Below are 21,985 nucleotides of genomic sequence, written 5' to 3'. Positions count from 1 at the left end.
TCCAAATCGCCGAAAACTAAAAGGATTCCATCTCATTCCGATCTAACGGCCAGGATTTGTCTTCCGCGTCCTCCTTCAAACCCCACATCTGGCTGGTGCTCAGGATCGTATGGTTCGCCTTACGGTCACGCTAGCCTAGCTCTAGCTTCGTCATCCGTCTCACTAGACTGTGGACTGCAAATAGTGCACATCTTGATGGTGAAGCAAACCAGGATTCCAAATCTATCATCCTTCGTAAAAGAGGGAGTTCGAAAAGGACTTGATTCTCTCTCACTACCTTTCTATCCTCTTTCTTTCCACTATCCTTTTTTCTCTTCATAATTATTGGATCAAAATTATAATGGTCCATATTAATATTTTATAAAATAATGTTTTAAAAAATAAATAAATAATTTAAAACTGTTAAAATCTGGTCTGAACAGTTTACAATTGTAATAAAAAAAATTAAAAAAATTTGCTCTATAATAACAGTTTGTAGTTATGAACTGTTTAGATTAGATTTTAACAGTTTAAATTTATTATCTATTTTTTATCATATTTTTATTTTTATAAATGTTATAAAATATTAAATCTGAACTATTGGAGTTTTGATTCAATGGTTGTGAAGAGAAAAGGAGGGTGGTGGAGGGAAAGAGGATGGGAAAGGTAGTGGAGAGAATCCAATTCCATCAAGACAAACCATCATCCAAAAAGCTCATGAGCAAGAGAGAGAGAAAGGAGAAATCTTTGAATCCACTATTAATTTACCTGGTAAAGATTGCTCCACAGAGCCTCCAGCTGTCGCCAGTAGGCTTTTACGTCAGAAAGGTGGGGGGGAATTAAAAAAAAGAAAAAACAGAGAGAGAGAGAAAGCGAAGTTTTCCCGAGAAGTTAAGAAAGAATCGAATATCCGATTCCTAATTAGCAACGAGGCCAGAAATGATGGAGAAGACAGTATCAGGATAAGAAGCAAAGCGACAAAGCCTCTCTCTTCTCCGACGGAATTGGATTCTCTCCACTACCCTTCCCATCCTCTTCCCTTCCACCACCTTCTTTTTCTCTTCACAACCATTGAATCAAAACTCCAATGGCCCACATTTAATATTTTATAACATTTTATAAAAATAAATATTATGATAAAAAATAGATAAATAAATTTAAACGGTTAAAATCTAATATAAACAGTTCATAACTATAACTATTATTATAGAGCAAATTTTTTTTAATTTTTTTTATTACAATTCAGTTTAAATTTATTTATTTTTTTTAATAATATTATTTTTATAAGATGTTAAATCTGGATTATTAGAATTTTGATCCAATAATTATAAGAGAAAAAATAACAGTGGAGGGAAAAAGGATAGAAAGGCAATGGAGAGAATCCAAATCCTTGTCTTGATACGCATCATAATTTCATGATCTGCGCCTTCCTAATGCCTCTTTATCTTTCTCAAGTTGAAATAGATACTTCGGTTTGAGAATTAAGAGGCGCTATTTGCTCAGAAACGAATGTAAGTTTTACTTCACTTTTGTGGGCTATCTAAGTTCGAGGAGAACGTTTTCTCCGACACTGGATAACTGCTGTAGTTCCCGCTACTTGGGAAGCCTAGCAAAAGAAAAGGTTCCTTTCTGTGCAGGAGAGTCCTGCTTTCAAGTCTTCAAAAGTTGTTCTGTCTGTGTCTTTTTTTTTTGATATGATGAATCTTAGAATTAGATCTTTTATGATCATATACCAAAAGGAGTGTGATCTAGAGGGCCAATCTCCCTCTGGCTTGAGAACCTTTGCACACCTTTGTTGCTTTGGGAGGCCTATGTCCAATCGAAACTCTCTCTACCTGAGACGGTTCCTTAGGTCACAGGCTTATGACAGGGGATGATCGGGTTGAGGTTAATTCGATGATGTACTTAATAAAGTCAATAACATGCTCTGTGTCTCTGATTAACTCTGTCGTTCTGGAGGTAATCGATCATTGTGATTTGGTAATTTGGTGTATAACTGACATTATCTACCTGATCTTTAAGACATATGCCTGAGAATATTGGATAGAGATGATTTGAGAATCTAGCAGCTGTGTCGTTCAATCTAAATATCTTATTCACGTGTAATGTCTTCTTCTTCCACCATTTTAAGTACCGTGGTATCGATTGTTCTAGGTAATATAATAGCCGCTGGAGCATTATTGTCAGGGAAGAGCTACCGTTAGATAATGTGACATGCAAGTGATTTTTTTAATCTCGTATCCTCTTGCTGGAAAGAAGATTGTTTTTCCTGTTATCTTCGTTCTTTGCTGTAGGGAGGTTTTTCTTTCCCTTCATTTTTTCCTTGAATACTGTTTGCAAAATATTGGGAATTCATTTGTTGTGCTCACTCTGTGCGATGTCATGTCATCTACAACTCTAGAATGCCTGTCGGATGACTGGGAAGTACATGGATATCTTTATTTTGTTAGTTTCATGTGACTATGGAACGGAAGCTGATAACTGGTTGATTGTATGTATGCTGCAGAAATACGATGAGTTCCAAAGAAGCCGTTGCAAATTGCCTTGGATGGGCAGCAAGAGATCCCTCTGGAGTTCTATCCCCATACAAATTCAATCGCAGGCATGTACTTTGCATTCTGCTTTTTTGAGTTTGGCAAGATTGCTGCATTACCATTATTATGTTTTTACCTGTGGTATGTGGGGTCGTTTTGTTTAGCATACGATCCATGTTCTTTTTACAGTCTGTTTTTTCATGTCACATTGGATTTGGCATCTAGTGTTGGTTCCATGATCATATGAAATGTTGATTGTTCAGGACTCTTGGGAAAGATGATGTTTTCATAAAGATCACACATTGTGGAGTTTGTTATGCCGATGTGATTTGGACAAGGAATAAACATGGTGACTCAAAATATCCTCTAGTACCTGGGTATGTCAACTTCTTTTGCAGTATGGATAATTGTTCTGTCCTCTTAAACTAACATATATGTATGTATTTGCATATCAGACATGAGATTGCTGGAATTGTACAAAACGTTGGTTCCAACGTCCATCGATTCAGTGTTGGGATCATGTTGGAGTGGGAACTTATGTGAATTCATGCCAGGATTGCCAATATTGTAATGATGGATTAGAAGTTCATTGTGTTAAGGGATCAGTTTATACTTTTAATGGGGTTGATGTTGATGGCACGATCACAAAAGGAGGATACTCCAGCAACATAGTAGTCCATGAAAGGTGAACTTATTATATGTTATTTATGCATCCTCTATTATGGATTTTGGCATCATTTTTCTTGAACCAATCTACTTTATAGAGATGTCTGATGTTGTAGCTCAGTTTTGACACGTGTCACCTGGCCTCCTATTGGCAGAGATTATTGCACCGATCATTTTATATCTGGTCTTGAATTTCAGGTATTGCTTCTTGATACCCAAAAGTTATCCATTGGCTTCAGCAGCTCCTTTGCTTTGTGCTGGTCTTACTGTCTATTCTCCTATGATGCGCCACAAGATGAATCAACCTGGCAAGTCTCTAGGAGTGATTGGCCTGGGCGGCCTTGGTCATATGGCAGTAAAATTTGGGAAGGCTTTTGGGTTGAATGTAACAATTTTCAGCTCAAGTGCGTCCAAAAAAGAGAAGGCCTATAGTCTGCTTGGTGCTGACAACTTTGTCGTTTCCTCTGACCAAGAGCAGATGAAGGTAAAAAACTAAACATGTTTAGTATTTGCCAAATAAAATTCTCCTTTGACATTTAAGGCATCAATAAGATTGTAGACTTGTGCTTTTTTTTTTTTTTAAATATTCCTATGAAATCTGTTGATGATTCCTATGCAGGCATTGGCCAAATCTTTCGACTTCATAATTGACGCTGCATCTGGTGATCACCCGTTTGATCCTTACATGTCACTTTTGAAGGTCTCCGGGGTTCTAGTGTTGGTGGGGTTTCCAAGTGAGATTAAATTAAGCCCCGCAAGCCTTAATCTGGGTATGTTGACATTTTATGTTTAGAAAATTTGTTGTAATACACAGTTTTATACTTCTGTTCAACTTGGTAGTCTGAACTTGAAGTGATGGGACTGTAATTGCATGAACTTTTTGACAGGTATGAGAACCATCTCTGGAAGTGTTACAGGTGGCACAAAAGAAACGCAGGAGATGATTGATTTCTGTGCTGCAAATAAAATTCACCCAACCATAGAAGTGATTCCAATCGAGTACATAAATGAAGCTCTTCAGAGGGTAATAAATAAGGATGTGAAATATAGGTTCGTGATAGATATTGAAAAATCTTTAAAGTAGAACTGAGGACTATCTTTCTCAAATTAGACATGGACGATCTTCAGCTTTAAAACCTTGTCAGTTATATCTTGGAGCTAGCAATGAATATATAGTTCATTGTACATAACTATGTCCTCTGCTGAATTTTGAACTTGTGTGTGTGATCCTCTCGGCAATGAGGAGAAGAATAAACTCTGGAAGTCTTTTTGTTATAGCAATGAAAATGTTCTTACTTGAGATCGAATTTAAGGGATTGTAAGATTTGGATTATTTGATTCTAATAGCTTACATCTGCTGTCAACTCGGTCTATTTAGTTTTAAATCTTAGTTCTAGTCTTGTTTGATTTTGGATAGGAAGATTGCTGTGATTTATCCTTGAAATAACTATTTATTTACTTGTTTTTGTGCTCTTACTTCCTTAATTCTTAACTGTTGCGTTTTTTTATTTAACATTGAAGGGAAAAAAAAAAATTCAACGGTCAACACAATCGTTATGACTTAAAAAACGATCCAAAGATTGGCCTGATCTTTAAATTTTCTGATGATTCGTTCACGAGACATCAAAATTCTAGAAAAATGTTACGGGGCAAAATAACGTCAAGGCACAGTAAAACAACGACTAAGCTTATTCACCTTCAAACCAATATAAAGCTTAGTAGACTTAAATTAATACATGTAAAGCACTCTTATAAGCCACCTCAGAATAGATTGATGACACTACGGATTGGAAACATAATATATCAAATGGACATAATTTAGATTCGAATTATAGGAACTGTGATATTTTATAGTCTCAGGGTCAAATTGCACGATACTTTTGGTCAGAAATCATACGATACTTTGTTGATGGCTTTAAGCGGATTGCATAAACTAGAAAGAGTATTTTTTAAGTACTGTTAGTTATTAAATATAAGCATCAATCTTAATAAGCTTGGCAAATTAACTTAATTAGTTAAATGTATTTTATATTAAGGATTGGGGGATTTTTTTTAGTCAAAATAAATCTTATATTCAAGACAAAAATTAACTTAATAATTATATTCTATATTAAGTATCGGAGGAATATATCTCTTTTTTCATCAAAAAGATGAAAATATATATCTTTTGTCTGTGTTTGGCTTACTAAGAAAATGCTTCTAAAAAAACAGTTTCTACAAATCAAATTCAAACAAACTATTTTATATATCATAAATTACTTTTAAAAATATATAGCTGGTATTCATTTAAACATCCCGCAATGATCAGCCTAAACTCTCAAGTCCAAATCGCCGAAAACTAAAAGGACTCCATCTCATTCCCATCTAACGGCCAGGATTTGTCTTCCGCGTCCTCCTTCAAACCCCACATCTGGCTGGTGCTCAGGATCATATGGCTCGCCTTACGGTCACGCCTAGGCCTAGCTTCGTCATCCGTCTCGCTAGACTGTGGACTGCAAATAGTGCACATCTTGATGGTGAAGCAAACCAGGATTCCAAATCTATCATCCTTCGTAAAAGAGGGAGTCGGAAAGAGAGAGGCTTTGCCGCTTTGCTTCTTATCTTGATACTGTCTCCTCCATCACTTCTGGGCCTCGTTGCTAATTAGGAATCTGATATTCGATTCTTTTTTTAACTTCCTCAGGAAACTTCGCTTTCTCTCTCTCTGTTTTTTCTTTTTTTTTAATCCCCCACTTTGCTGACTTAAAAGCCTACTGGCGACAGCTGGAGGCTCCGTGGAGCAATCTTTACTAGGTAAATTAATAGTGGATTCAAACATTTCCACTTTTTCTTTCTCTCTCTTGCTCGTGAGCTTTCTGGATTGATGGTTTGTCTTGATACGCATCATGATTTCACGATCTGCACCTTCCCAATGCCTCTTTATCTTTCTCAAGTTGAAATAGATACTTCGGTTTGAGAATTAAGAGGCGCTATTTGCTCAGGAAACGAATGTAAGTTGTTCTACTTCACTTTTGTGGGCTATCTTAGTTCGAGGAGAACGTTTTCTCCGATACTGGATAACTTCTGTAGTTCCCGCTACTTGGGAAGCCTAGCAAAAGAAAAGGTTCTTTTCTGTGCAGAAGAGTCCTGCTTTCAAGTCTTCAAAAGTTGTTCTGTCTGGTGTCTTTTATTTTGATATGATGAAATTAGATCTTTTATGATCATATACCAAAAGGAGTGTGATCTAGAGGGCCAATCTCCCTCTGGCTTGAGAAAACCTTTGCACACCTTTGTTACTTTGGGAGGCCTGTGTCCAATCGAAACTCTCTCTACCTGAGACTGTTCCTTAGGTCACAGGTTTATGGCAGGGGATGATCGGGTTGAGGTTAATTCGATGATGTACTTAATAAAGTCAATAACAGGCAAACAAGTTATAGATGGATCTCACTGTAAAATTGAAGTGCATGTTGTCTGCCAAAGAATACTTCTAATATAATGTGTGTTGGCAAGTGTTTCCGTAACAAAAAAATCGTGTTGAGCCCAATGTAAACAGCTTTTCTCTCAGCAATTATAGCAAGAAATCTCTTATCTCTGTTTACGTTTTCCCTGCAGAACCATTTGATGATTGAATCACACATTTTAATTGGAATGGAAGGTGACATTTATGGGGATGTAAGTAATAATACAGCAATGCAAGTAGATAGCAGAATCATTCAGGCGTTTCAGAAGAACTTACTTGAAGCCCAGGATATTTTGGATCAAAACAGATTGCTAATCAATGAGATTAATCAAAATCACTCGTCAAAGATGCCACATAACCTCAGTAGAAACGTGGGGTTGATCAGAGAGCTGAATAACAACATCAGAAGGGTGGTTGATCTGTATGCTGATCTTTCCAGTTCTTGTGTCAAGTCTCGAGAAGCTTCATCTGAAGGGGATTCGAGTGGGACTCTGAAGTCTGATGGAAAAGTAAACCAAAAGAGAACTAGAATCAGCTAACAGTTTCAATCTGAGCTTTGGATAGGATTTGTTTCATTCAAGGGATCATGAGACGGGGGAGCTCCTCCATGTTTGCTTTACGTTGAGACTTGTTATGACTGAAATCTTCTTGACTTAGCCTATTGGGTAGAGATAGGATTGGTGGTGTAACTTCCATATATTTCCACACAACCCCCCCCCCCCAATTGTGTTTATCTTTTATCCAAAATTATTTTAATAAGAGTTATAACCTTGTTAATTTTCCGTCGATTAGGAGTAAGAAAGAAATATAATATATATGGAGCTTGTTCTGATGACGGTGCTCATTATTCCTCTTTATTCCTATTCATGATCTTTTTTGGCCCGCCCTTTTGAGTAAAGATTGAGTGTAGTATCTTAATCTCTCTTTAATTCTCTCTCATGATTGATCAAGATTGAGAAGCTACTTTTTTTTCCCCATCCCCCCCGGAGGGGAACAGAAGCTACCTGTATGAAAGCGGAAACCAAATCTAGATTTTTTCGTTTTTAGCGATTAGATTTAGACTAACAAAAAATATGTATGGTTTGTATATCTCCAAGTTCATTAATTTTTCGTCTAAAACCAACAAGGAAGAGAATATTTCCATTATAGATATTCTTGTCTAACAAGAAGAAGCCAATAAGAGGAAAACTTTTCCCTTTTGTCACAAGACTTGGACCATCACATTTATAAGAAAAATTAGAGATACAACTGTTTGTTGAGGTCATTGAAGTTGCTGATTTGCCTTTTCCATTAATGAAGTCAAACATTCTTTCCAATCCGAAACCTTGTTTTCTCCATTGACAACCTCTAATATGAATCCGGATTGTGGCACACATGCCAATGCCTCTACACAAATAAATGCTGCATCTTCTTTGCTCAGACTTCCTCTAGATGCACAACCCTGTCCTCATGAATCCTAAGTCAATCAAGCCTTGATTAAGATGATAAAAACGATTTTTTTAAAAAAATACAGTTTCTTGAGTGTTTATCAAAAGGTTTTGAAATAAAAAATAAAATGAATAAATTACACAAACTTTTCACAAACCACCAAAATAGAGAGATTGATTGTCACTTGAAGAAACTCTCTGTTTCAAATTTCTCTGTACATTATAAAGAATATGTCAATATCTGTACCTCTTCAAAGGAGAAACCTTGCTTCCCACCGGGAATATCTTGTAATAGACCAGCCCTAATTATGGTGTAAGGGATTCCCAAGTTCACCAATACTGATTCATCTTGCTCAGCTAATTTCCTTGCATTGTTTTTTATCAAAGATTGAATTCCACTTCTACCTCTATAAACAGACAACTGCAGCTTTGTTAAAACAGAATAACAAAGATAAATTTGTAAATTTGTACAACAAAGGAATGCTTTGTAGATTCTCTACATTGATGCATTCATGTGTTCAGAAACAAAGCGGCATGAAGGTATGATTAATTGTGACTTAAACCTTATCTTATTATTATTATTTTTTTTTTATCTCTCTCTGAATGTACAAAATGTACTAACTTTTGTGAATGTAGAAGATCTGGATTGAAAATAAAAGTACCTGCGATAAGAGGATTATATGTGTAACTCCTTGTAGGCTCCCAACACTAGAAAGAAAACCCTCCTGAAAATAATCAGAACATAAAGGCATTCCCCCAGAAATTAGTTTTAAGGCCAAGTCTCATATTACTGAGAAGAAGAATGAAACGAAAACATACATGCATTTCCTGAGAAACATATTTTTCAGTCGTAGTCTCATCATTACGAACAAAAACACTGAAAAAAATCCTGACATTTTCTGAGAAACATGTTTCAAGGCCCAGTCTCAATATTTATTACGGACAATAAGGTAGAAAGGTTAAAGCAAAATGAAGGAGAAGTAAGTTATTCAAAAAAGCCCTCAACGTAAGCAATTCCAGCCAACAAATAACTGAGGTAAAAAATGTGATTTATTTACCAAAAAATAGGTGCTTTAGTTGAGAAGTTCAGTCACAAACAGCCGTTATTTTGGCTTAAATATTTTGATTCTGAAAAGTTCAGTTGTCCTAAATGAATTTCTACGTTCATGGATATATCAACACACTCAGGTACATAAAAAGGGTTATTGATTCTTGTGTAACTCTGTATAACAAATTGGTATGAAAAAGCCCTTTTCTTGCTTTTACCCTTTTCTTAGTCAGTCATACTCATAGCATGTACATCTAACCCCAATTTGTTAGTGATTTTTAAGCCGTGATGACCTAGCATTTCTTTTGCCTCTTGTTTCTTTCTTACTCTTGATGTTGTTTTCTTTTCTGGATTTTGGGGATTTTCTTAGTTGTTTCTGGTTTGTGTGTCTAGTCACTTTGATTGATTCGTAATAGCCAAAAGTGATTGAGGAAAGCAATTTATAAATGCCTATTCAGGTAAAATGCTTCTGAAATAAGAGATAGAAAGAAAACAAAGAGTGGGTGAAAAGCGAGGAAGTGGGTCTCATATATTCGCTCATCCATTGTGTGACATTCAAATGCACTTTAGTTTCATATGATCCAAATTAGATAAAATATACATACATTTGGGCATATAATTGTGCGAACGCCCCTCAAAGCTTTCTTGAGGAATCGCCTGTCAGTTGTATCTCCAGCCATTGACTTCACAAACAAGTATCACTTAATTAATACCCAGAAAATGAAACAAATGAACAAGCAAATCACAACAATGCAATATGCAAGTGGTTTCTTGGATTAACTTCATCCACCTCAACATAACTTCCAAAGGCTTCAAGTGCAACCCGCTTATCCTTCACCAGTGCTTTTACTCGAGTTTTTTTCACAATCATTGACAGTATGACCATCTGCTTAAGCAAACAAGATGGCTCACAACTCATTTTCAGCAATCCAGTCAATATTTCATATGCAATACACTCAGAATAAAAAGTTATGAACATAGGGTTGATCCAAAAATTATAAGTTACTTGATGAACTAATGCAAGTAGCTTGATTCAATCAATCCTGCAAAATAATTACACTGTGAAGACCTCTCAAGTACAAAATACTGTGTGTAGAAAGTAGATTGCCCATATAGATAAACTAGTTGCTTGCTTTCCACTTGTGATTCTAAGTTTCTAATCTTCAACATGGGCATAACCAGATCAAAACTTCAAAATTTCTACATAATGCACTAGTTTAAAACTTGTGAATTAACAAGAAAAAGTAAAGTCTTATCAGACCTGACCCATCTCACTATCTCCATCTGTCACAAGTACTGCATCCCTGACTTCATCTTCTGCTTTCAAACAACGGTGTGAGAACAAAAGCTTGAGAGAAAATAGATAATTCCTATGGGTTAGTCCGCCAGATTGTGTATCTCCTCTTATTTGAGGAACAAATACACGACTTGAAAGTATTAGGAGGGGACCATAAGTGTAACTTCTCAAAAATTTAAGGCACATATAAAAAAATAATCATCGATGGATTAATAAGTCATATACCCAGATATTCATCCTCATCTCCTGCGGCAGGTCCATCTTTAGGAAGAAGATCAGGTGCACCATACCATTTTCTTAATTTGGGACCTCCTAAAAATGAAAAAGGAATCAAACCTTGATGCCAAAACTCGCAAGAACCGAAGGGAAAATGTAAAATTTCTTGAAGCTTGGACGAAACGGCAATGTCGGTAGAAAATTCACCTTCAATATAATCAAGAATTTGGTCGACAAAGCTGATTTTCTTCTTTGCAGAACACAAAGTAATAGAACCCTTCTCGCTGCTGAATAGGAAAGAGGAATCGAATGGTCTTCTTGAGTTTTGAGGAGGGAAATTAATAGAATTTTGAAGCAAAAGAGTAGAAGAAAGCGATGAAGCACTCGCCATTACTGACACGCCTCCTCCAACCGTTTCATTCCCGCTAGAACAGATAACCCAATACAACTCCATAAATACCCCTATCAATATGTGATTATTACAAAAGGTACCATTTAGGTAGCATAAACTTTCATATATTTTCCCCAATCCTTTATTTATTGATTTTTAAATTTTTAATTTAATTTCTTTAAGTTTTAATTTTTTATTTGTGTATATACTTTTGAGAAAATCTCCAAAAAAAATCATTGAATTTTAAAATTTTAAATCAGAAATTACTACAAAAATAAATATGTTGTCATTTGTTTTTTTTGTCTGTAGTCATTTTCTTTATGGATATAATAAGTAATATTAATTTGAAATTTTAAAATTCAATAATTATTTTTAATTTTCTGATAACATTTTCCCCTTTGGTTAACGAAACCGAAGCCAGGGCAGAATATATAAATCACTTAATATATAACCAGTTTCAAAATATAATAAATCATTAATTTTTAGTTCGATTTTATAATTATAATTATAATTATAATTATATTAAAATGTCGATTCACATGGACAACATTATTCCCTGTGGGAAGGAGCCTCTGCCTCTTTGGGCCAGAAAATGTCACGGTTAGTCCTTTTAATCATGTCCATAAAAAAAAAAAAATCTGTTAAACGAGACCAACCGTTGGATTGGTTCAACTCTCATGTCAAAACCCTCCGCGGGTCTTTTATCTTTCTAGGGTTTCACAGGCCTAATCGGAGAGGGAAGGCTCAGTTTTCTTCAGAGTTCAGAGAAGCTCACCAACATGACGACCCAAATGAGCAAAAAGCGAAAGGTGAGTAAAAAAATTCTCCTTTCTCCCTCGTCGAATGAAAAAGTTGCCGTTTTTCTCGAAAACTGTCAGTGACGCCGAATTTGTACTCCTCAGTTTGTAGCCGATGGAGTTTTCTTTGCCGAGCTGAATGAGGTTTTGACTAGAGAGCTTGCAGAGGATGGGTACTCTGGTGTGGAAGTTAGGGTTACCCCCATGCGGACTGAGATCATCATTAGGGCGACTCGTACCCAGAACGTTCTCGGTATACTTGTGTCTGTTTAATGACTCTAGAGATGGCGGATGGTGGCGGATTTTTGTTTAATTTTTTTCGCTTAGCCGTGTTGATTGCTTCATAACCTCAATAAGTTTTCTTTTTGGTAGTAGGCAATGAGGTTAATGAGTGTATTTTTTAATGTTTCTGATGAATAATTAGGATCTCTTGTATTATTCTAACTATGGTTGGAGGGGAATGGAGGGGAGTGAAGGGACATTCTATTCTTTTGGCCAGGAGTGAAGGGCCATTCTAATGAGATTTATAAAAAATGAAAAGTGGGTTAAAAAATTTTAGTTAGTTTTTCTCACTCTTTTATCTTACACATTCTCTTTATTGAAATTTTATTATCCAGTTGCCCTTTTTATATCAAAGTCACCCCCCCCTCCCCTCCAACCAAACGGAGAAATCTGAATCTGAATTATTGAGATTATCATTCGTGCGAGAGAAAAGTTGATGTAAATTGGTGTGCTTAATGACTGATGCCTGCTAACAAATTTGGAAAAAGATTTTCTGTATGGTTGTAGATCAAATGCCGTGATTATTTGATTAAACTGGAGTTGCCATATGACTGATGTAGTGTCACTTTCCTTTTATTTGCGAAGGTGAGAAGGGCAGAAGAATTAGGGAACTGACTTCTATTGTTCAGAAGCGTTTCAAGTTTCCTGAGAACAGTGTTGAGCTATATGCTGAGAAAGTCAATAACAGAGGGCTCTGTGCCATTGCACAGGCAGAGTCTCTGCGTTACAAGCTTCTCGGGGGGCTTGCTGTCAGAAGGTATGGAATGCTAGTGAGTTTATCATTGAATTTTTTTTGACAGCAAGTCCAGTTCTGGGGTTTAGAACAATTGAGTTTGAGATATCTAGCTATGGCGCTTGGATTGACCACTGTCAGTGTTAATTTACCGTTTGGATCTTTTGAAGTGTTGTTTGCAATCTTGCTGTTGATATTGCTGGCCATTTTTTTTTTTTTAAAGTCTAGCTGCTAATATCCATGTCCAATGGGAGTCTACTTGTTATTACATCAATCTTTTTGTTTTCTGTTTTTTTTTTTTCCAGGGCTTGCTATGGTGTCCTTAGGTTTGTCATGGAAAGTGGGGCCAAAGGTTGTGAGGTCAGTAAAGCCATGCCATGTGTTCTGCCCTCACTTTTCCACCTTATTCTCCATGAGCATAGCTGTAGCTGTAGCCAGCTGCTAATTTGATCACATGGATTTGTTAAGATTACATGAACTGCTGATGCAATCTGGTAATTGTTAAATATCTCCAGGTTATTGTCAGTGGCAAGCTCAGGGCTCAGCGTGCCAAATCTATGAAATTCAAGGACGGATACATGATATCTTCTGGTCAGCCTGTCAATGAATATATTGACTCTGCCGTGAGGCACGTGCTTTTGAGACAGGTCAGCATATTTGTGTGTTGGCTTTATCCCAGAAATTAGTAGATCTTCAAGTTCTTGCAGTTTCAGGAACTGATTGCTTAAAATCAGCTTGTTTCTGCATCTTTCGATTGAAAATCCTACCTGTAATTGTTGCAGGGTGTTCTTGGTATCAAGGTGAAGATTATGCTTGATTGGGATCCCAAGGGCAAGCAAGGACCAACTAAACCTATTCCGGATGTTGTCACAATCCATCCACCTAAGGAGGAAGAAGATTACATTGTTAGGCCCCTGCAACCGCCCGCAGTCCCCGCCAACATAGAGATTGCTGCTGTCTAGATTACTATTGTCAATCCACATTTTTCAGTTTTCAGAACCAGGAATAGATAAAAGATGTAACTTATTTTCATGCTGGTTGCTATGCTTGAAGAATCGATAGTTTTGGACTTTTAGTTGCTTGTTTTCCAGAGGTTTTACTGCATGATTCTACGCTGGACTAAATGCTACATGCCGAACTTGTATTATCGTTCATTGAGGTTATATATTCGATCCATGTTACGCATATGCTGAGTATTGTAGTGGTTGAATATAAGTTATTCTTGATCTTCTCTCAAGTACAAAGATGGATGATATTTTTGTGAAGTAAATTGCTTCTTGTAATATTTGTCATCAAACAAGGAAGAAGGTTTGGACCAATAATGTATTCTAATTAACTTCCCCTAATCTTCACCCTCAAGTGTTTCCCCTATCTTTCACCCCCGGTGCTTTGACTTGAATTGTGAACTTGTATAAGTAACGAATGTCACTTGCAAATTAAGTGGTTGAAAAATTGTCAAATTATTAAACTCATGAAAATTATTCATCTCTCTTTGTAAATTAATGATCTCATTGACAAATCAGTACTTTAGTCAATGAAGTGCAAATTTAAGGAATGTGTGAAATTATGAGAAGTCATTGCATCTTTAATAAATTAAAATTTTCTTTTTTCCCCCTCAGGAATATACGCATCTCACAAATTAATTGTTATGAAGCTACAAATCAAAATTAAGAGTGTTAAACCATGGAAAAGACCTTTGATCTATATTTTCATCCTCAAATTTCATTCTCGTTGATTAAATCAATATTGTGAATATTAATAAATGTAAAATATAAAAAATATAAATTAATTATTAGTTATAATCTAAATAGAGCAATTCATTTAAATTTTGATACAAATATATAAGACTCATTATTGTTTCTCTAATTTTTCTTGAGTAGCATTTTGCTAGGAAGCCCAAGATAACCCAGCAATAATAAAAATGGCCCCTGCTTTTTGACATATTAAGAAGAAAGAATAAAATTTTTACTACTCAAATAACCATAATTAGGTTTAATGTAAGGAATGAGTCCTGAGTCCGTATTTAAATTTTAGTTAGAAGAAATGCTCATATCTAGTAGAAAGAATGTCTCAAACATGCCTAAAAGGTAAGTTTATCTGTGAGTGGCAACATTAACATAATTATTCATACCTTAAGAATAATATAAATTTTAAAAAAAATTTATATTATATGTATATGCATTGAGTTTGTTTTTAATTTTTCTTCAGAAATTGATAATCAAAATAATAATTATTTCAACTTATTTTTACTTAGTTCAGAAATTTCACCCCCCTCTAACTGGCTCCCAAGCTCCACTGTTGTGAGACCTACGCCTGCAAGCCTTCCCCACTCTTTCCTCTGTCACCCTCATCGTCGGAGACTAATCCTCTGTTTTGGCATTGCTGGGAACCTAGTTCAGGTGAGCCGTCCCTTCACCACCATGTATTTGCCTTTTGATTTCTTTTCCTCTTTTGTGTTTACGACTTTTTTGATATGGGCTCCCAGTCATGGTAATTGATGGTTTAAACCCCATCTTGGAACAAAGTAGTAAAGAAACAGAACTGTTAAGGACTTGAGATTGCCTGAGAGCGACATCTCGCTGTGGAATCGCTGGCTTGTTATTGTGTTCGCAATTCTGCTTAAGTTGAAAGGTTTTCGATATACCTGTATTCATTGCTTTCTAGCGAAATTTAACATTTTTCTCATTCGTCTCTTCTGTGGAAGGTGGCCGCTGGTAAACAGGGATAATGGGTATCATTGAGAAGATCAAAGAAATCGAGGCCGAGATGGCTCGGACCCAGAAAAATAAAGCCACAGGTACTGAGTTGGTGTTTCTTACATATACATCGTTCTTTTTAATTACTTAGATATTTGATCGTTATAATCACAACATCAAGTAAATTGGTATATTTTGTTCGAGGAACGAGGGGTTCAAACAGCGGCATGAAATGGATCACTATCTTGGGGTAGCTTAATATAGGAAAGATGAAATATTTTAGCAAGCCTTCAAGCAAGACAATTTGATCATCACTCTTTTTATATTCTAGTGTTGAAGTGAAAATGCCTCCTAACCCAACTGAAAGAGAAGTCCTTAAGTGATTTGAGAAGTCTGGAAAAGGTGTCAAGGTTGCAGAGAGATATAAATCTTGATGAAGTGTGTGAGTTTGCAAGTGTCTGCCCCTTTGAAGACAAGGGAATCTATTTATAGGGAAGTTGGAGTTGTCCGTTTACTCCCATGGTGGCCATGACTGAGAACATAGGTCCCTTTTAGTATGAAGCATTAAAAATGAGGGATAAAGAAAAGTGGAGCACGAAATCGCCTTACTTCAATAATTCCAAACCAATTTCAAGGGAGAGGGGGTGCCCTTGGCTAGAATAGTCATTCCAATTACAAGTATCTAGATTTTTATTTGATTCGCTAGAGCAATCCTGTAGCATGAAGGCAACTTGACTTCAATGTTATCAAGCAACTCTCAAGGATCATCCCTAACTATGAAAATCACTCCTTCACAACACTTCCAATCACGTCTGAGTTGGACACCATTGGGCACTATGAAGCAATTCACTCTTAAGAGGGGTTTGTCATTGGGAGTTTCAATTGGATTATATGTCATAGGCCACCAAGCATCTGCAGAAAGCCAAGAGAGGGGACTCTTAGCGCAGCACTTAGTTGAAAGGTTGCCACACTTGTTTGCATGTACTGCACTAAGCCTGGTCAGGCACAAGTGTATTTTTGTATAAAGCGTATTGCACCAAGTATATCTTGGCAGATTTTATGTTAAACGTTCCAGGTTAGATTTGTTAAGAAATCTTAAGGGGAGGTATGTAAATCCTTCATTAGTCCTCAGAATAAGTGGTAACACTTCTCTTAACTAATGATGACAACTCATCTTCATAAGCATTCTTCTACTTCTCTTGTGAAACATATTTATGTTTTTTGAATAACTAAAATAAATGAGTATATGTAGTTATAGATTAAATATAAGGAAAGAGCCATCAAGGAATCTAAGTTTATCTCCTATTTCTTCGTTACACTTCCAGTACAGAAATGAATTTACATTTTCTAACCATGCAGAGTATCATCTGGGGCAACTCAAGGCAAAGATAGCCAAACTAAGGACACAATTATTGGAGCCTCCAAAGGTATGTAAGTCTACTTTCTTTTTTTTCATAGTTTTATGCATATAATATGTTTATGTTCTCTTTTGCTTAAACTTTTTTGTTTCCTTGACATTTTTCATGAGACTATTGATTGTTTGGATGAGATTATTTCCTCCAATTAAAAATTAAAGCAGGCTAGAAATGTTTTGGCTCATTTTTAATCCACTTTTGCATTGCTCTGTATTTCATCTAGAGAGCTTTATAGGATAAATGATGCTAGAACAGACATAGGCACATATATCTTGTGCACGCATCACTGATACATACTTGTAATCATTCCACACATGTATTATGTACTAAATTAAAAAAAAAAAATTGGAAAAAGATGAGTATTAGGATTCTTAGTAGCCTTGGAAGGGCTACAGAATTTTGTGTCCTTAGTGATTTATTTGTTTCCCCATTTACTGATTTTGACCAACCGGTATTCTGCTTTTATATTTATTTTGTGCTATGGTTTTTTCAGCTAAAAATATTCATGTTACGGTCATTGTGCTTCTTTGGTTTACGCTTTACATATTTACTGGACAGAATAATAACAAGTGTCCTCACTTGATATGTGGTGATGGTTTTGTGAATATTTTATTATTCTATTATGAGTACTGGATGAATTTTGTGAACAATATCACCTTATTTTAGCTTGCCTAGGTTTCTCAATTTTCGGTCTACCATAGCCAACTATACATCTGTACATATTCTTGTAAATTTTTCTATCTTGTCGAATCATGGAACAGGGTTCCAGTGGAGGTGGAGAGGGATTTGAAGTTACAAAGTATGGCCATGGGCGAGTTGCACTCATAGGATTTCCAAGGTCTGTACTCTGACATATACTTATCTCCCTTAAGACTCATTTTTCATTTTTCCAAGCTCCTAGGAAATTAATTATATTATTAATGTTCAATATTTCATTATTTTGCTTTTACCCTGCTTCTATGTGTGATTTATGCACACCCTTGGATGCCGGGCATTGTATACCTAAATTGTACACATTCTTATCCTTTCCCTTTTCATTAACAGTGTGGGGAAGTCAACTCTTTTGACAATGTTAACGGGCACACATTCAGAATCTGCATCCTATGAATTCACAACGCTGACCTGTATTCCTGGAATCATAAACTACAATGATACTAAAATTCAGCTGCTTGATCTTCCCGGAATTATTGAAGGTGCTTCTGAAGGCAAGGGGCGTGGGAGGCAGGTAAAACAATAATTGCTTGTTGCTGTCATATATTTCTTTCCATTAGTAAGTTTTAGGGCAGCATTTGCCGTAACAAATTGATAATTGAAGATAGATGTCCGCTGACTGAAGTTGATGATTAGTTCCTTTCACAGATTACTTAGGGTATAATGACTTAGGCATTACTAAAATGACAAGAATTTTTTTTTGTCTATATTCTCAGGTTATTGCTGTTGCCAAATCTTCTGACATAGTACTGATGGTTCTTGATGCCTCTAAAGTAAGTGTTATTTTCTTTTCTTTTTTTTCTTTCTTTTAAATGGTTGGCACTGCTATTTTCTAGTGTACCTTCTCTCATTCCTTATGTCTGCATTGCTATTTGATAAAATAACATGTCAATTTTTGCATTAATCTAGGCAGTATTTAAAGAATTGTTCTCTGCCTGGGAATCGAGTTAAACCTTGAAGCATCACCCTGGTTACTCTATTGTTATAGAATGATTACTCATTATCCCTTTAACTTTCTTTCCCCTCCACTTGGTAATAAGTAACAAATATGTGAGTTGAACATTTCAAATCCTTCATTTATGCAGAATTTTAGACAGACACTCTGGAACTTATTATTCTTCCATTGTAGCAGAAAAACATTTATATGGAAGTAGGGAACGAAGAATCTCCCAATCCATCCATCAGTTCAGTCAATTAAAAAAAAAAAAAATCCCAATAATTACTCAAAGGTGCAGTGGTCTAATCAGGAAAGCAAGCTAAGTAAGAGAGAAATGAAGTGATAAAGACACATGACTCCAGCACTTCTCTTCTACTTAATAGTTGCCTATTTTACCTTTTGGAAATCGCAATAATTGATGGATGATTCCATGGCTGTGAAGTTAGATTGCAAGGGGTGCTATTTCTTCCCATTGTTCATCTTTTTCTAGGATTTGGTTTTAGTTTGAAATTGGTTTTAAACCATACCAATGAAATTTTTTAAAAAATTTGGGTAACTTCGGAGCTTTTCCTCATGGAATAGATGAAGAGTAAGTCTTATATGATCATCAATCTATGTTAGAACGATTTTGCATGAGAAACCTTAGAAATTTTTCAAGGACCTCAATTATTTTTTACAGATTGCTTGGGGAATTGCTCCACATTCTGTATGCATGTATTAATTGTAGTATTTATTTTACTGTGAATTGAAAAAAATTCTAATCTTGGCATAAAGTGAGTTTTCCCCTAAATATCTTCCAGAGTGAGGGTCATAGACAAATATTGACAAGGGAGCTGGAAGCTGTTGGCTTACGATTAAACAAGAGACCTCCCCAGGTGAGTTTGTGCCCTTACGATATAGATGATTCAAGACATGGTTTGTTTTTCATTTTAAATTCTTGGGTAGCCTTTATCTACTTCTCATCTACCATTTCTTTGGATTCGTCCTTTTGGCAGATATATTTTAAAAAGAAAAAGACTGGGGGCATTTCATTCAACAGCACTACACCTTTGACTCATGTGGATGAGAAGCTGTGTTATCAGATTCTGCATGAATATAAAATTCACAATGCAGAGGTATATGCGAAATGCCAGTGTGCATTTCAATTCAAAGGGCATACAAATATGGGATTTAGAATTATGGAGTTGTTAGTTGTAGTTATTTTAATGGAAATTATAAATAAGTATAATTGTCAATTCCGTAGTTTGTCCAAATATAACGGGGTGGGTGATTGCCTCTACTGCTATAAAATCCTTGACCAGTTTCATTGTGTAAATCATCATTTCCTCGACCATTGCTTTTCTTTTCAGAAGGTTGGAAAAGACTGAATGATTGATTAAAAGTACATGTCCCTTTCTTTTTCTTTTTTTTCTTTTTTTCCCTTTTACTGGCCTTCGGTAATGAAATACGTGTTTTTTCTGTATCAGGCTATTAGTGTTTATGATAGAAGGGAGTAAAATGTATCTTTTCTTCTGCAATTCGCTTATTTATTCTGTTTGCACACTTTACCTGCGCCAAGCTTCTCTAATAACTAGCAGTCAAGTCATTTTCTGATCTATTCCTAACTCATTAATATGGTGCATCTGTATATCTGACCCTTGGTATTATGCGTCTTCAATTCATGTCTCTGTATGTAGGAGTCAAGTAACATGATGATGAAAGCTGTAATTATGGAAAATAGATCAAAGTAGCATTCTGATGGATAAAGATTAAACAGTTAGTCTGCCAATCTAGTTGTGGTATTTCTTGTCTTAACGGCATATTGATAGCGCAATGCCCTCTTGATAATTTCTGTATTTTGCTATATGCACAATATGTAAAATATGTAATTCAGTGTCTTTTTTCTCTTTCTTACCACCTATCCACATGAAGGGATGACAAAATTTATTTCAGGTTCTTTTCCGTGAGGATGCTACTGTGGATGACCTCATAGATGTTATTGAAGGGAACCGTAAATATATGAAGTGTATATATGTCTACAACAAGATTGATGTTATTGGTATTGATGATGTGGACAGACTAGCCCGCCAGCCTAATTCTGTTGTCATTAGTTGCAATCTGAAGGTGGGTTCCATAAATACTGAACAAACCATATCACTGATTGATTATTTGTGGGGAACTATGCTGTGATGTATATTTTGGCAGCACAATACAAGACCTCGTATAGTTTTAGTTCTTTTGGCCTGTTTAATTGGTTATTCTGTCACGTAAAACATCGGATTCTTTTTTGTTTTTAATTGTTTGATATTTGTCATTGCGGCTAAATTTCATGTCTTCATATACAGCTGAACTTTGATAGACTGCTTTCAAGGATGTGGGAGGAAATGGGTCTGGTTAGAGTTTACACAAAGCCACAAGGCCAGCAGCCTGATTTCTCTGATCCTGTGGTCCTTTCTGCAGTATGTTGATCTTTTAACATATTTCATAGATCTGTCAATAATATTTGGTTCTTTATGTCTTTAATCCTTCCTTGATGATCTTACTCTTGTAAATTAATGCAGGATAGAGGTGGCTGCACTGTAGAGGATTTCTGCAACCACATACACAGAAGTTTAATCAAGGACGTCAAGTATGTTTTAGTATGGGGTGCAAGTGCGAGGCACTATCCTCAACATTGTGGCCTTGGTCATCTTCTTCAAGATGAGGATGTGGTTCAAATTGTTAAGAAAAAGGTCAGGAAAACTGCCCTCAACTTGTTTTCTGTAGTATGATTGGCATACATTTCTATATCATCCTTCCAGCAAAATTGATTTCAGCTGAACCCATATGATAAAACTCTATTTTCCTTTTCTTGCTACGAGTGGAACACAGTAGAATCCTGACAATGAGCTGCTGGATGCGATTAATATTCCTGCAGGAAAAAGAGGAGGGAGGAAGGGGCCGATTCAAATCACATTCTACAGCGCCTGCTCGGATATCTGACAGAGAGAAGAAGGCCCCCCTGAAGACATAATTGCAACGCTACGCTGTACTACATTGTCAGTGAGATGGGTGGGAGGGAGGACCACAGGTTGATATTCAAAATCAGAAACTTCTAAGGTCATTGAATTCTGAAGGTTCCTATTATGAAGAGCATTGTATCCTCCTGGGCGCATGCTAAGGGAAGCACATAGGCTTTTGCCACCCATGCATTTGTTGTATTTTTGTTTGGTTTTCTGTTGTTATTTTTGCTTATCTGGTGATTGTTATGACTTAAATCTATGAAGTGGGCATCTGACCTGAAAGGATAATAAAGATAGAGGGAAGAAATCGGGACTCGTTCATTGATTAGCCACTTTGACACAATTCTGGGTTTGATCTATTTTTCAAGTTTCAAACCATTCAGAGCAAATATTCAATTTATCTTAGTTTCTTGTTTGTAAGTTCCTTTTGAATCTT

At 36.0% G+C, this 21,985-nt stretch overlaps 5 protein-coding genes across 9 annotated transcripts; 4 read left to right on the top strand and 1 right to left on the bottom strand.

Annotated features, from left to right (window-relative positions):
• Positions 1–1,907: 1,907 nt before the first annotated feature.
• On the top strand, positions 1,908–4,550 carry LOC114711921 (probable cinnamyl alcohol dehydrogenase 1). Its single transcript, XM_028896352.1, is given in 7 exon segments — positions 1,908–2,581; positions 2,777–2,890; positions 2,969–3,024; positions 3,027–3,198; positions 3,378–3,663; positions 3,799–3,949; positions 4,067–4,550. Coding segments are annotated over 7 exon segments (1,065 nt in total). The 5' UTR covers positions 1,908–2,492; the 3' UTR covers positions 4,264–4,550.
• Positions 4,551–5,897: 1,347 nt separating this feature from the next.
• LOC114711926 (protein ELF4-LIKE 4-like) lies at positions 5,898–7,453 on the top strand. Of its 2 annotated transcripts, XR_003737178.1 has the most exons (3): positions 5,898–5,972; positions 6,113–6,169; positions 6,771–6,853. XR_003737178.1 is itself a non-coding variant. In XM_028896357.1 (2 exons), the coding sequence occupies exon 2, from the start codon at positions 6,780–6,782 to the stop codon at positions 7,155–7,157; it is 378 nt and encodes a 125-aa protein (XP_028752190.1). In that variant the 5' UTR covers positions 6,161–6,282; positions 6,771–6,779; the 3' UTR covers positions 7,158–7,453. The 2 variants fall into 2 exon arrangements, 1 of the variants encoding a protein (XP_028752190.1); XM_028896357.1 differs by lacking the exon at positions 5,898–5,972 and having other exon boundaries at positions 6,161–6,282; positions 6,771–7,453.
• A 270-nt stretch (positions 7,454–7,723) lies between these two features.
• Positions 7,724–11,025, bottom strand: LOC114711930 (uncharacterized). Of its 3 annotated transcripts, none has more exons than XM_028896363.1 (8): positions 10,814–11,025; positions 10,616–10,702; positions 10,355–10,410; positions 9,884–9,979; positions 9,699–9,776; positions 8,708–8,770; positions 8,293–8,466; positions 7,724–8,059 (listed from the first exon to the last, which is right to left on the bottom strand). In XM_028896363.1, the coding sequence occupies exons 1-8, from the start codon at positions 10,995–10,997 to the stop codon at positions 7,880–7,882; spliced, it is 918 nt and encodes a 305-aa protein (XP_028752196.1). In that variant the 5' UTR covers positions 10,998–11,025; the 3' UTR covers positions 7,724–7,879. The 3 variants fall into 3 exon arrangements, with proteins under 3 accessions (XP_028752196.1, XP_028752197.1, XP_028752198.1); XM_028896364.1 differs by having other exon boundaries at positions 7,972–8,074; XM_028896365.1 differs by lacking the exon at positions 7,724–8,059 and having other exon boundaries at positions 8,095–8,452.
• Positions 11,026–11,660: 635 nt separating this feature from the next.
• On the top strand, positions 11,661–14,028 carry LOC114711900 (40S ribosomal protein S3-2). Its single transcript, XM_028896324.1, has 6 exons — positions 11,661–11,806; positions 11,900–12,047; positions 12,662–12,833; positions 13,115–13,169; positions 13,325–13,456; positions 13,592–14,028. The coding sequence occupies exons 1-6, from the start codon at positions 11,777–11,779 to the stop codon at positions 13,769–13,771; spliced, it is 717 nt and encodes a 238-aa protein (XP_028752157.1). The 5' UTR covers positions 11,661–11,776; the 3' UTR covers positions 13,772–14,028.
• Positions 14,029–15,099: 1,071 nt separating this feature from the next.
• On the top strand, positions 15,100–21,938 carry LOC114711898 (developmentally-regulated G-protein 2). Of its 2 annotated transcripts, none has more exons than XM_028896322.1 (12): positions 15,100–15,208; positions 15,514–15,606; positions 16,865–16,932; positions 17,682–17,758; positions 17,965–18,145; positions 18,348–18,404; positions 19,369–19,443; positions 19,564–19,683; positions 20,501–20,671; positions 20,893–21,006; positions 21,109–21,279; positions 21,465–21,938. In XM_028896322.1, exons 2-12 carry the CDS (start codon positions 15,537–15,539, stop codon positions 21,558–21,560), a joined length of 1,200 nt encoding a protein of 399 aa, XP_028752155.1. In that variant the 5' UTR covers positions 15,100–15,208; positions 15,514–15,536; the 3' UTR covers positions 21,561–21,938. The 2 variants fall into 2 exon arrangements, with proteins under 2 accessions (XP_028752155.1, XP_028752156.1); XM_028896323.1 differs by lacking the exon at positions 15,100–15,208 and adding an exon at positions 15,340–15,440.
• The last annotated feature ends 47 nt before the right edge of the window (positions 21,939–21,985 follow it).

This window comes from Neltuma alba, unplaced genomic scaffold (genome assembly GCF_004799145.2).
Source record: "Neltuma alba isolate B1F8T4 unplaced genomic scaffold, ASM479914v2 tig00011322_pilon, whole genome shotgun sequence".
In the NCBI taxonomy this organism is placed as follows: Eukaryota; Viridiplantae; Streptophyta; class Magnoliopsida; order Fabales; family Fabaceae; genus Neltuma; species Neltuma alba.
This window is presented reverse-complemented; position numbering and strand designations above follow the sequence as displayed.

Bases quoted from the DNA above. Each gene is read 5' to 3' on its own strand.
- LOC114711926 (XM_028896357.1), top strand. From the start codon at position 6,780: ATGATTGAATCACACATTTTAATTGGAATGGAAGGTGACATTTATGGG.
- LOC114711898 (XM_028896322.1), top strand. From the start codon at position 15,537: ATGGGTATCATTGAGAAGATCAAAGAAATCGAGGCCGAGATGGCTCGG. The intron at 15,607-16,864 runs GTACTGAGTTGG...CTAACCATGCAG, and splicing joins CCAGAAAAATAAAGCCACAG to AGTATCATCTGGGGCAACTC. The intron at 18,146-18,347 runs GTAAAACAATAA...CTATATTCTCAG, and splicing joins GCAAGGGGCGTGGGAGGCAG to GTTATTGCTGTTGCCAAATC.
- LOC114711900 (XM_028896324.1), top strand. From the start codon at position 11,777: ATGACGACCCAAATGAGCAAAAAGCGAAAG. The intron at 11,807-11,899 runs GTGAGTAAAAAA...TGTACTCCTCAG, and splicing joins AAATGAGCAAAAAGCGAAAG to TTTGTAGCCGATGGAGTTTT. The intron at 13,457-13,591 runs GTCAGCATATTT...TAATTGTTGCAG, and splicing joins GGCACGTGCTTTTGAGACAG to GGTGTTCTTGGTATCAAGGT.
- LOC114711930 (XM_028896363.1), bottom strand. From the start codon at position 10,997: ATGGCGAGTGCTTCATCGCTTTCTTCTACTCTTTTGCTTCAAAATTCT. The intron at 10,411-10,615 runs GTATATGACTTA...GTTTGAAAGCAG, and splicing joins AGATGAGGATGAATATCTGG to AAGATGAAGTCAGGGATGCA. The intron at 9,777-9,883 runs GTGGATGAAGTT...TTGTTTGTGAAG, and splicing joins CCTTTGGAAGTTATGTTGAG to TCAATGGCTGGAGATACAAC.